At 51.7% G+C, this 13,873-nt stretch overlaps 1 protein-coding gene across 2 annotated transcripts in view; it reads right to left on the bottom strand.

Moving 5' to 3' along the window:
• CSMD2 (CUB and Sushi multiple domains 2) overlaps nt 1-13,873 on the bottom strand; it is a 658,464-nt gene that overhangs the window by 346,151 nt on the left and 298,440 nt on the right. For both annotated transcript variants that reach the window (XM_082362533.1, XM_082362534.1), the window contains exon 6: nt 2,967-3,079. In XM_082362533.1, coding sequence (XP_082218659.1) covers nt 2,967-3,079 — 113 coding nt within the window. The remainder of the gene's footprint in view (nt 1-2,966; nt 3,080-13,873) is intronic.

Below are 13,873 nucleotides of genomic sequence, written 5' to 3'. Positions count from 1 at the left end.
CTTGCAAGTAGCAAAACTTAGAATGGTCTTTAGTGGTTCCAAAGTTTTCACTCCTTTAGAGCAATGGTTCTCATTCAGGGGTGATTTTGCACTCAGGGGACATTTGGCAAAGTCTGGAGACTTTTTGGTTGTTGTGTGTGTGTGTGTGTGTGTGTGTGTGTGTGTGTGTGTGTGTGTGTGTGTGTGTTGCTGGCATCTAGCATCTAGTGGGTTGAGGCCAGGGATACCGCTAAACATCCTGCAGTGCATGGGGCAGGTTCCCACAACAGAGGATCATCCAGGCCACGATGCCAATTGTGTGGAAGCTGAGACACCCTGCATTATAAAGTTACCAATTGCATTTCCAAATGATTATTGTAGACCCTTGCACTATATACCCTCAGTCTGGAAAACACTAGAGAAAGTTCACAGGGGAGAATCATGTATTAACACAATCAGTACACTCCACAGTATATTAGGATGCCAGATCCAGATGAACACGGCTGGGGTTCAAACTCAGACTCCGACATTCTATCGAGGGGACCTTGAGCCAGATACCTACCCTCTATGCAACTCTCGTTCCTCATCTGTAAAATGGGGCTAATAGTAGTACCTGCTTTACACAGTTGCTGTTAGGTCTGGATGAAGTAATAAATGCCAAGTTCTTGAAACCCAGAGAGAAACGCTGGCACACACCAATGTGCAAATCCTGTTCTGGGCTGTCTTGGGGGGAGTCAGAGAGAGAATAAGAAGGGGCCTGCTTTTGAGAAGTTCATAACTGAAACAGCTTTTCAGATTGTGGGTTGTTCCCTGCTACAGACTTGTGAAATTGATTTCGAGGTTGCAACTAACATTAAAAATTGGAAAAGAAATTTTCAGGGTGCCTCACTCTTACTAAGGGTAAATACCACTTGGTGACATTTTCCTTTCAGTTCTGCAGATATATATGTGTGTCCTGGGTTGTGATGGAAAATGTATTTTTTTTATGGTGGGGTGAGATTAACAAAACAAAGTTTAAAAGATACCAGTCAAATAGGAAAAGTGAGGCACCCAAAGCACCATATGAGAAGGCCCTGTGATTTTGCAGAAAAACTCACATAGGCCTGCGAATGAATTCGAGCTTCACCATGTACAGGCTGTGTGATCTGCGCGTGTCGGGCAAGTTACACAACCTCTCTGAACCTCAGCTTCCTCAACTGAAATACAGAAATTAAAAACATATTCATCGTTGTACTGTGGGGAGGATTGAATGGGGCAACACTCATATACTGCCTAGTACAGCGCCTGGTGCACAGTAGGTGTGCAATGGATGTGTGCTCCTGACCTAGAGACTGCCTGGCCTGGGTCCTCATTGCCTGTTGTCTGGCAGAAAATCCTAATCTATGACCATGACAAATGGGCCCTCAGAAACTTGAAATATCAGAAACACCCGGCACCTATTGAATCAGATGAAACAATAACGTTCACCTCTTCTTTCCTATTTTGGAAAACACAACAGAAAGGTCCAGAGAGGTGCTTCACTCCCACAAAGGCCCAACCTCAGCGGCGGAAAACTGTATCCAGGAAAGTTCTCGGAGCCAGGCTTGTCAGACCAGGTTGGTTTCCTGTTTATTTCTAAAAATATTTCAAGGGACTCCTGCTACCCAAGGCTAAGGAAATGAGGCTATTCATAAAAGATTCAGATTTTACACGTAATGCTTCTACTCCCAGTGCTGCTTTTATCCCAGCCTGAAAGCCTGGCCCTGGGTGGGCCCCGCTCTGCCGGGGCCACCTACCGGGGGCAGTGTGCTCAGAGCCTCCGAGGTGAGGCTTGGAGGGACAAGCTGCCAGCATCTCCTCCACTGGAGTCAGTGCTCCCTCCTGACCCTCGGCGGTGAGGTGGTGATCACAGCTCACTCTTCCATCAGGCCTGTGTCCTACGCACACCAATATACCACACTCTCTCACTCACAGCACAGCCCACTCTCTTCCCCAGGGTCTTATATAGGGCCTTCTGCTTAATAGGTGTGCAATACAAGTTCACATTGAATCAATTAGAACCAATCTCAGTTTGTAATTGGTGATAGTAATGGCTTAATGAGCAACTTTGAAGCCAACCCTTGGTATTTATCTCTGTGGATAAATTTTGTGTACTTTGAACAAACTCAAGGTTGAAGAGGAATGTTGTCACCTACTCCCACCCATCCATTGGATTTTGGGATCTCCTCTAGGCGTGGAGAGCTCCCTGCCTCGGGGTCAACCCACTCATTTTTATGGGCGGCTCGCGGGGTTAGGAAATCCTTCACGGTTGGAGCAGAAATCTGCTTACCTGCAGTTTCCACCTGCCATTCTTGGTCTGATCTCTTGCCACCAGACAGCTCTTCACAGATTTGAGCACCTAAGCTAGAGAGTTCCCTAGAGTTGTTTTGCCTATCGTTTGTCAAACGTCTGTGTGCTACGTGAAATGAACGAGAGCTGAAATGTGGGCAGCTCTCCCGCTTTATACCAGGGTAGGCTAAACTCTGCCGGTTAAGAGGGTGGGCTCTGGATTCAAAAGGCCGGAGTTCCGATGGTCTTGGGAAACTGCCTTAATTTCTCTGGGCCTCAGCTCTCTCGTCCATCAAATGGGGATGGTGATGGTATTTACTTCACAGGATAATGATGAAGATTAAGTGAGATGGCGCTGACCAAGAGCCTAGCACAGTGCCCGGCTCTCAGGAGGCCCTTGGTATAAACTAGTATGATTGGCCTGGCCTGAAGACGGGCAGCTCAGGGTACACCATTCTACACAATTTGAGAAGTGTCTTCCCTTGGACAACAGACCACAATGGCAGATGTAGACACGCAGATATGCAGACCTCTGAGTCCGCAAATAAGAGCAGGACAGCAGAGGCACGTGTACCCTGAAGACACACCGGACCCAGTCCGGGGACAAGACGGCCCCAGGCATCATCTCTGCCGCCCCCCACCCCCACCCCGGGGAAGCAGGGCAGCCCGGCCCCGCCTACCTTGGTACTGGGCGCTGAAGCCGCGCTGCCGGTGGTTGCCGTCCGACGTGAAGTGCAACCGCAGCCAGTTTTTGCTGCTGATGACGGGGGCCGGGAGGCTGGCTCCGGTGAACCTGTGGGGACAGGAAGACGGGGTCAGGGACCACAGCTGCCTGAGACCGGGCACCCGGGAGTCTCCCCACTGCCCACGTGGGCTGGGGCCTCCTCCCAGGCCTGGCAGAAGGGAAGGCCGTGCTGGCCCGGCCGCCCGCCAGTAGCCTGCGTTCTGGGCCGCTTGAGCTGGCTGCCCTGGGGGCTCTTCCCACCGCTGAGTTGCTGAGAGGAGGGGGCGATCCTTCAGGCCTGGAACAGAGGCCTAGTTCCCCACCTTCAGCAGAGGTCTAGCTGCGCAGGAGAGAGGTCCAGCCCTCCCAGCAGAGGCCCGTCACCCCAGCAGATGTCCACATACCCACCCCCAGCAGAGATCCAGATTCCCCGCAAAGGTCCAGCCCGCAAGCAGAGGACCAGCCCAGCTCTCCAGCAGAGGTTCAGCCCCCCACTCCCGGGCAGAGGTTCAGCGACCCCGAGCCAGCCCCTCGGGGACTCTGAGGAGTCAGGAGAAAGGGCTCAGGCAGCCCCTACAGGCAGCACGGCCCTTCCCAGGTGTGACAGCCTGTTCTGGGGTCACCAACTAGGCGCTGGGTCTTCTCCGGCCCCTGCCCCTGTCTCTGCTCCTCCACAAGAGGCCAGCCCCCACTGCTGGGCCACCTCTCCGCCCTTAGATTAGCCTTGTCTGCTTTCAGCCAGGCCGGCTCAGTGGGTGGGAAACCAGGATATCCCCGACCGTCGCCAGGCACTGCCCCAGCCTCTTGACCAGCTGCGTCCTGAGCCAGCTTTCAGGTCAATCAGATCTTTCCTCCTAGAGTTGCTCGGAGCTCAAGAACCTTCTGTGGCTCCCCGGTGCCCACGCAAGACTGGCTTTCCAAACTTTCCACACTGTCCCCTGCTTGAACGGGCCTCCGCTCGGTGCCGGCCCCTCCGCCACACCCAGGCTAAGCCCGGGATGCCCCTTCTCGCTCTGCTTGCTGTGCTGCACCCCAGGAGCCCCTCGCCCTTCTCTCCTCAACCCCACAGCCCCCAGCGGGCCGACGCCCAGTGTCTCTCGGCTCCTCCTCCCTGCGTCTGAATCAGGGACAAAACATCCTGATGAATCCCCTTTGGCACCACCGCTCCCACCCCGCCTGGACACCCTGCTTACATCGAAGCATTCCAAGCTTTCTCCTTTTCTGTGCCTTTGCCTTTTCTGCCTGGAATGTACCCGCGCGTAACCCTCTCTCCTGCACCAGCCATATCACTTGAGACGACTTCGGGATGCCCTCAGACACCATGTCCCCAGGAAGGCCTTTCCTATTCTCCTCGGCTCTGAAGCCACACGGACTTGGGTTCAGATCCAGGCTTCACCACTTCCTACCAGTGTGACCTGGGACCAGTTACTAGATCTTTCTGAAAATGGAGGAACAACACCAGCCTGGAGAGTCTGTGGGAATATGTGAGAGGCCTTACGGGCAAAGAACCTAGCCCAGTATCTGACACATATTAGCTCAATAAACATAATTTTCCTTTCCCCTCCTGTGTGATGCCACAGCATGTTATTAAAATTATAATTCATTTATCTAGGTGTGTGTCTCCCTAGGATAATGCCTCAAAGAGGGCAGTGCAGACTGGTGGGTGGGTGGGGGAGGGGAGAAGCTGGGACTTTAGAGGGATCGGCTGTGTTACCTTATGAAAATTACTTAAATTCTCTGTAACTTTATCTGTAAAATGAAGATAATAATCCCTCTCTCAAAGGGCTGCCGGGATTGAATGAGATAACACACAAAAAAGACTTTAGCACGGTCTCTGGAAAATAGAAAGCTCTTGGTAAATGGCAGCTGCTATGTTATTCTCCATCATCTTCATTCTTCATCTTTGTACTAAGCACCTAACACAATGCTTGACACAAAGCAGGTGTGTCAGGGTTCCAGCAGAAAACAGGTGGCTCGGTCATATGAGAATAATTCCAGTTGAACGAATGGCCTCTTCACCACCGGGGATGGGGCAGTATCCTGAGGCTGTTAACAGGGGTCTGGTTTCCACTCACAGGCCTGGAGAGGACACGGCTATCCCTGAAGGAGAGGGTTGCATAGAAAGGGCCACCACGCAGGACCCAGATCTTCAGTCAGTGCAGACGACAGCCAGTTTGTGAAAATCCCACAAGGAGGGAGCAAGACACACTCCCTCCCTCCCCTCCCCTCCCCTCCCCTCCCCTCCTCCAATCTACTGCTGATGTTTCTGTGGATCTAGCCCAGTTGGAAGCCAGAGGGCAAGGGAGCATGCTGATGTAGGCTCACCAGTAAGTCTTCCTGAGCATGGAACAGGGTAGACAAGGGAGGGGAGATGATCTGGAGGGGTGAAAGGAAGAGATCCAGCATGGTGGGTCTCCATAAATGCCTATTAGACAAAGGAACTAACCAAGGAGCTTCTCACCCTGCAAAACTGAGTTTTTACTCTAATGAAAATGCTGATATACACCAACCTCCAGGAATATCACCCATATTGCTAGGGTAAGAGCTATTACAGAAACCAATTACTGTATTTCACCAGACCCCATTTAAAATACTTTATTACGGGCAGAGTCATTTAAGTTTTCTAAGGAGTCACAAACACTATGGTGGGTTTTTTTCTTCCCCAGGCCAAATTCAATTCTATCTCAATAACAAAGCCTGGAGACTATTTACATAAGGGAAGTAGAAATAGGGAGAATTTACCTGAATAATTCAGAACCAAGGGCTGTTCATTGCAAAATGGAATGAGGGGAGGATGCTGGGGTCCCAAGGGCAGGAAGAGAGTAATGATCAAGGTCGTAACCAGAAGTCAGAAAGTCGGTATTCTCCAGCCCTGGGATCTGCATTAACCCCCCATGGTACAGGCTGGAGGAGCCCGAAGGGACATCCTCTGCCTCCCATTTCTCCCACACTTTCACCTGCTCCCAGGAATCCTGACGATGATTGTTCATTCCTGAGGCTTAAACTCAGGGCCCTGTGCATCTTTACTCTGCACTACTCCTGCCTCCTTGGACATAAATGCGCATTTGAGAGTTTTCTTGGCATCTATCAGAGAATGGGAGGCTTAAATGCTGGAAGCATCACATTAAACTCTGCCATTGCGATGGTATCATGCCTCACTCAAAACCCTCCAATAAAAAGAACAAACTACTGACACACACAACAACATGAATGATTCTCAAAAGCATTATGCTGAGTGATAAAAGAGTATATACTGTGTGAATCCCTTTATATGAAACTCTAGAAAAGACTAATCTACAGTGAGAGAAAGCACATCAGTGGTTGCCAAAGCTGGAGGTGAGAGGTACAGGTGGGGATTGCCTGGGAAGGAGCACAGGGGAACCTTCTGGGGTGATGAAAATGTTCTATATCTTGAATGAGATGGTGGTTATATGGCATATACACGTTTGTCAAAGCCTCCAGAACTGTATATTTAAAATGGGTAATTTTAGGGACTTCCCTGGTGGTGCAGTGGTTAAGAATCCGCCTGCCAATGCAGGGGACATGGGTTTGAGCCCTGGTCTGGGAAGATCCCACATGCTGTGGAGCAACTAAGCCCGTGAGCCACAACTACTGAGTCTGTGCTCTGGAGCCCACGTGCCACAACTACTGAAGCCCGCACGCCTAGAGCCCGTGCTCCGTAACAACAGAAGCCACCGCAATGAGAAGCCCACGCGCCACAATGAAGAGTAGCCCCCGCTCGCCCGTGCGCAGCAGCCAAGACCCAATGCAGAAAAAAATAAAATAAAATAAAATAAAATAGGTAATTTTATTTTATGTAAATTATACTTTAATAGAGTTAATTAAAAACAAATCTTCAGTGGCTCTAATCCTTAGAGTCAAAGACCATACCAGGGTCTACAGGCCTTAAAAAAGCCAGTGTGTCTTCACCTCTCCTGTCTCCTCCTCTACTTATGCTTTACGCTCCAGCCACCTGGGTCTCCATGCTGTTCAAAACTGGCCAGGACTGCTCCTGCCTCAGGGCCTTTGCACTTGACAGTTTCTCTGCCTGCTGGCTGGGTCTTCTCCCAGACCGCCACCTGGCTCACCCTCTCACTTCCTCAAAGCCTTTGGTCAAATGCCACCTTCCCAGTGAAGCCTTCCTGGTCTGACTTTTGCCTGCTTTTCCTCTCTGAGCACGTCACACAGACTTGCAGACAGACAGACACACACACACACCCCATTCTCTAGTCAAACAGAAGACCTACGTGAACTGGAACACACACTGCTTTTTAGTGCTTCTCTGCCTTTGCGTGCTCATAATGTCTTTTCCCATTGCACCACCTGGCTGCACAGAGAGGTTAAGAAACTTGCACAAGGTCACACAGCTATTAAGTGGCAGAAGTGGGATTCAAACCCAAACCATCCCACTCATGCTAGATAGAGCGTCTGTACTCGGGGAAGGCAGTGGAACAGTGTAGGCTGAATTCCATCCTGTTCCTTTACTTTCCCTCCCTCCTCCCCCCAGGATCCTCTTTAATTTTGCTCCCTGGTAGAATCATAATTAAAGAAGAGAAACACAGAGAGAGATTCTCCCCTTCAAACCTTTCTGTCCATATTAACTTCACTATGAGGGGTCTGGGGAATTCCAAGTTCGCCCAGGAAATTGCTGCCGCAGTACAACATAAAATGTATTTAAGCAATTATGCTCATTTTTTTTTCTTTTTGGTAAATTGACTTCCGTTAAATGGGGCTTCCTTAATGGAATCTGGCTTGGGGAGAATAAAAAAAAAAAAATCACTCCCTTTAATGCATGTAGTTGGTTATGGAAAAAGTGGCTTTGAGTTCCTCTGCAGAAAGCTCTAAGCTCTGCTTTCATTAATAGGAGAGCTCAGAGCAGGCTGTGTGGATAGCATTTCTTCTTAAGAAGCTTCTCGTACAGTCAGGATGTTGGGGTGCTGAGAGACACGCCCCACAAGATGACAATAGTGATCTGCAAGGAATTGCTGCCTAAGTTTAAACTGAGAGGGAGGAATATTAGGAGATCTTGGTTTAAATCTCAGCATCCCTGAAAATGGACATCCTCAGGGGAACTTTCATTCATTCATTTACTCACCAAGCACATACTGTGTACAAGGTACTGTGCCTGCCGGTGGGTACCACTCCCACTGTGGTTCCCTAGATACAACAGTTCCTGCAAAGCCTGTCATCTACAAGGTTCTGCTTCACCGTCTCCTTCTCTGTGCAGCTCCTCGGTCAATAGCCTCTGGCTTCTGTGCTCCCAGCACACCTTCTGTGGGCTTTATCTCTTAACCAAGTTATGTGCACAGCCTGGATCTGATTCAGGCTTGAAGAATCTTCCAGGGCCAAGCATAAACCACCCCTCCACCCCCGACCCACCCGGCCGGGGAGAAAGTGACATACAGGAGGTGCTTGCCGCCCCACTCCCAAGCCCTCTGCCCTTCCCACCTGCTGTCTGCTCTCCCCCCTGGGGAATGGAGAGAACACCATGATGCAACCAGGGAAAGCCTTCTGGAAATGTCTGGGTGGTGGCAGCAAAGGACACCGAGGCCCTTGTTGGAGGCTGACTCCTGCTCCCGCGCCCAAGCTCCCTCTCACCCCTGACGTGAGCCTTTATTGACTCAGCCCTGACACCCAGTCTCATCACAAATGATTTCCATATCAGTTTTTCTTTAGCCAAACGCCTAGGACTCTTGTTATACTGAGGAAAACCCTTTTCCCAAGACAAACCTGTGATGTTACATATTTTCCAGGAACTGGGTGAATGTCTGGGGTGAGTGCAAGTCCCTTTTGGCTGTGGGCTGCTGGAGCCCCCCGGCCTCTAGACTTACCTTTGGAAAGAGGCCCTTTGGCTTCTTCCCGAGGTTCTGGTTCCCAGCAGTGCCTGCCCACCCCAGGTACTGAGGCAGTTCTGAGAGGCCTGAGCTACCCTACAAAGATTCAACTCCTGGCTACCTAACTGTATGTTTTGGGGGTTGTTTTCTTTCTTTCTTTCTTTTTATTTTTAATTAATTAACTAATTAATTTATTTATTTTTGGCTGTGTTGGGTCTTCGTTTCTGTGCGAGGGCTTTCTCTAGTTGCGGCAAGTGGGGACCACTCCTCATCGCGGTGTGCGGGCCTCTCACCGTCGCGGCCTCTCTTGTTGCGGAGCACACGCTCCAGACGCGCAGGCTCAGTAGTTGTGGCTCACGGGCCTAGTTGCTCCGGGGCACGTGGGATCTTCCCAGACCAGGGCTCGAACCCATGTCCCCTGCATTGGCAGGCAGATTCTCAACCACTGCGCCACCAGGGAAGCCCTGGGGGTTGTTTTCTATGCTCTGAACAAACCAAAGCTTCCCCTCGCCCGTCATTCCTGCCCCTTAGCGTTCTCTCTCCCCATGATGTGCACCCTCCTCCCAGCCACCCCACCCGGGGATCATCCTTAACTCCTTCCATTCCTTCGCTCCCGTGGCCAACTGTGGCCACATGGTCTTTACCTCACGACCGCATCGTTCCTCACCCGCGCTACAGAGACAGCCTTCTGATCTGCCCTCGGCCTCCATCCATCTTCCATACTCTGTGCGGGCACTTGCTCAAGTCATTGCCTTGCTGGAAAGCCAGCAGCAAAGGTCCACTGGCTCCAGGATAAAGTCTAAGCTTTTTCATGTCTTCCCTCTCCAGTGACACCCACTTTGAGCTCCAGGCACTTTCATGTCTCCATGCCTTTGCATAGGCTATTCCCTCTGCCTGGAATGCCTTTTCCTGCTGCCCGACCTGGTTACCTGGGAGAATATCACTGATCCCATGAACCTAACAAAATGCCTCCTTTCCTCCACCTCCCCCTCTCCCTGCCCCTGTGGGAGGAGCAGTGCCCTCCATGTGTCCGCTTCGCACCTTGGACATGCCCCACTGCTGTACTGAGCACAGCAAACTGTAATCATCTTTTGACTTGAGGACCACCTCCCTGACTCGAAGGCGAGCTCCGTAAGCGCAGGGACAGAATTTTCTTTGTCTCTGTGTGTCCAGCAACACAGCACAGTGCCCGGCGCACAGAACAAATCAGTTCCATAGAACCGGGCTTGGCAAACCACAGTGCGCCGTCTCTTTTGTCAGTAAAGTTTCACTGGGTCACCACCGTGCTCATTCATTTACATATTGTCTGCCTTCAGGGTTACAAAGGCAGAGCTGAGTAGTTGTGACAGTAAGTATAACCTGCAAAGCTGAAAATCTTTACCTTGCCCTTTACAGAGTTTACTGACGCCGAACGTAGAAGCCTTGCCCGTGATGCTGTCGGTTGGTAAAAAATAATTTCTAAGTGGGGAATGATAAAAGAATACACTCATAGCTTAAACACTCCATTATAATGTAAAAACACTTGGAGGGACATGTTTTTTTTTTGCCAGTCCATGTAACTCGGGAGCAAGGTCTTCCCTTTGACCGTGGGTTTCTTCTCTGCATTGCCTATCTTGCATAAACTCCACCGATGATGCATCGCTCACCATTTCCAATTCTGCCACAGCTCCTCCAGTCAACAGATGATTACGGAGCACCTGCGATGTACCAAGCATCGTGCTAGGCACTGGGGATGCAGCAGTGGGCAAGACAGACCTCGTCCCTTCCCAGATGGAACCAGCTCAGTGGCGTGCCATTCTCTCACTCACTCACACCTAACATTTAGGAAGCAATTCTTTTTAGGGCGTCTCCTTCATGGAACCATGCCAAAGCATTCCATTTAGTTTCCAGAGATGCAACTATACTTCCTTTCACACTCGTATTTCATCAGTTTATGTGATGTTTAATTTAAGTCACATAATTATAATAACAAGTATGACTGGCATCGAGGGAGTTGGCAACGAACCCATCCGATTCTCAGAAAGTGCAAGGCTCAGCTGGTGGGAGCACAGAGTGCACGGGCATTGGGGGTGGGGGAGGGAGACAGCCCGCAGGCAGCCAGCGCTGAGTGCCACGGGGCCTCGGGCAGGAAGATCCATCAAGCCTGGGAGTGCCAGCCACTCCAGGGAGCTGCTTGGGGGGAGATGGTTAAAGCACTTTTATGACACATGCTTTGTGAATGAATGAATGAATGAATAAATGAATGAGCGAACATGCAAATGACTCTTCCTTTCAACAGTGGGCATCTTTTCTAACGCTATCCCCTTTGAGATCAGAAGAGTGGGAAACAGCCAGTCTTAACATCATATTTGAGAATTTCAGAGGCCTTCCAGGTCTGCCGCCTGGCTATGCACGAATCCCAGCTCCAGCATTCTGGACGCATCGTCAGTCAAGGTGTGTTCTGAATGTTTCTAAAGATCAAGAACTCACCTCCCAGCCAAACTCTCCCTGTCCACTTTGACCCACCCCACCCTTCTTCTAGCAACTTCCTTTTCATCCATCCTGTGTCATCTTACAGCCACTGGCTCCCGGAAGCCAGGTGGGCTTCTCCCTGGTACCTCCTTTTCTCTTGCAAAGAGTCCTTACACTTGGTCCAAGCCAGTGCTTGTCTCATCACGCATCGCGCAGGGATCTGCTTCCCCACCAAACCACGAGCTCCCTGAAGACAGGAGCTGTTCCTTTCTTGTTCGGTTCTTCCCTCGGTACCTTGTGAGTGCCTGACACATGGGAAGGGCTCGAGAAATACTGCTCACGGGAAGAAGGAACACTTAAATAAATGAACGGATGAACGAGGTCCTGCGGGAGGAAGCAGAGGGCATACGTGGGGAAAGCAGAGGAAAAGGCAGGTGAGCAGGGAAGCCTGGGGGCAGCGGGGAGGGGCTCGGAGGCCACGCGGGGTTTCGTCTTGGTCTCCCGTGAAGACGTGCTGCCCCAGCCCCTTGGGCCCTCAGCCCTCACTGTTCTCCCCATGTTCTGGGCAGCTGCTGGTACCTTCTGGGGAAACTCTTCTCGTGGTGACATGGCCCCAGGGCAGCAACGGTGGAGTCTGGTAATCAACGTGGGCAAATGTTCCCTCTGTCCCAGAAGCAACTCAATAAACTCAACAAATTATCATCGTTCTTCCCTGCTCGGCTAATTGTGAGCTCCAGGGAACCCACACAAACTACATCAGGTACATGCTTGTCCTCCAGAAGCACTGCTCCCTGGAGGGTGTGTGTCTGAGCCCAGGAGGGCTGAGGGACAGAGCTCCTGGCTGTGTGTGCTGTCGGGATGAGAGTGGTATCACGATGTCCTGGGGCTGTGAGTTGGGGGGAACACAGTGAGAAGGTCTGGGGAGTGGCTTGGGGTGTTGGTTCCTTCCGTTCCCAGCTCAGCCGCTCACCGGGCAGGGCTGCTGGGGGAGGGGTGTCCTGCCTCTGTGGAGAGACCGTGCCCATGATGCTAAAGTGAATGGGGCTGGGTCTGGAGATGGGCACTGGCACTGGGGGCCAAGCTCTGGGCAAGGGGGCTTGTGGTGGTTTCCCCAAAGCCTTTCAAGGGATGCCCAACTCTCTCCTTTTCTGTCTCCAGGCCTAACTATCAGGCAGTTCTACTCTTTTCTGAGTGCTAAAGCCTCTGAAGATCAGTCTCCCTCCCTCGACACACAGCTCTGGGAAGGGGCAGCCTCGTGACACCAGGCCAGGCCAATCAGCTAACGGGACCGTGCACGTGCAGTGACTGACAGAAGGCCTCACAGGCCTAGCTCTCCCAGGGGAGATTTGGGAAAAGGGTGTCCCAGCATCATGTCTTCCACCTCTGTTCCTGCCCCCCACCCCATCACTCTTATAAGACCCGTCCTCCTCCAGGTCCCGCTCCAGTCTGACTGGGACAGAATCTAAGAGCAGTCTGGGCCCTGACCAGCTGCTGGGCCCTCAGCTGGCCGTTCCCTGCCCCCAGCCCGAGCCTCTGTTGCCATAGATCAGACCTGAGATCCAGCCTGAAGACCTGATGGTCCCCATGCCTGAAGATGTCAAAGCCTACCCCCACCAGGCTTCACCCAGGAACAGGGTGCTGGCCTTAGGAGCCTCGTGACCAAGGTGTGCTCACACGCTACCTGGATCCTCTTCCCGTACTGGCTCAGGTCTCTGTCTAGGTGGAGATACCACCTGTCAGGTTCATCACCTGTCTTGTTCCCCTACAGAGGCAATAGGTTTAAGAAGGTCAGGGTTAAAGGCCAGGTCTCTAAAATCAGACAGCCCTGTATTTGAATCTGGGCTTGACTGTCATCTAGCTGTGAAATGTGGGCATGTGCTATGAATTCTCTGAGCCTCGGTTTCTTCATCTGTGCAATGGGATTCTGTGCTCTTGCATATAACGTATCCAGGACTGTGCCTGACACAGTAGGTATCTCACAAATGTGAACTATTTTACTCCCTGGCTTAGGTCTGAGAAGAGAGGAGATGGGATCTTATCCGTGCCTTGAACCCTAGCCTCCAGAGAACACAGGGAGTAAGGAGACCCCAGAATAGTGTGGCCTCACTTCCCTGGGGAAATAAGGATGCCTGCGTCCACTCTGGTGGGAGCACAGTGCAGGGGTGAAAGGGCAGGGCACTCTGTGGCACCCAGCATAGCCGGTACACTTGGCTGCCACCTTCCTTCCCGCCCTCAGGCAGCCCCAGCCTGGCCTCCACTGGCTCGTGCTTACTCAGCCTTGCCCAGCTTCCGCCTGTCACTGTAACAGGAATCGGAGAAGGGACCTGCCCCCATTCCAGGGAGGGTGGCAATGTATGCCTTGCAGAGGCCTCTGGGGATTAAACTTGGATAATACTTCTCATCCAGAGGAAATGTTTGCAGATGGCTTATCGAGGGGCCGCCCACGCCAGCCTTTGCCTGCCACTCCACTGCCATTCTGAGTTTGAGCATCCTCAACGTTCCCTCTCCCCCTCCAGGAGGCAGCTAGCCAGCCCCGCCTGACGGTTCAGCAGCTCTGAAGCCCTGGCTGAGGGAGTGA

The sequence above is a fragment of the Balaenoptera borealis genome (assembly GCF_965194805.1).
Source record: "Balaenoptera borealis genome assembly, chromosome: 1".
Taxonomy (NCBI): Eukaryota; Metazoa; Chordata; class Mammalia; order Artiodactyla; family Balaenopteridae; genus Balaenoptera; species Balaenoptera borealis.
Note: the sequence above shows the minus strand (reverse complement) of the source record. Positions and strands in the feature narration are given on the sequence as shown.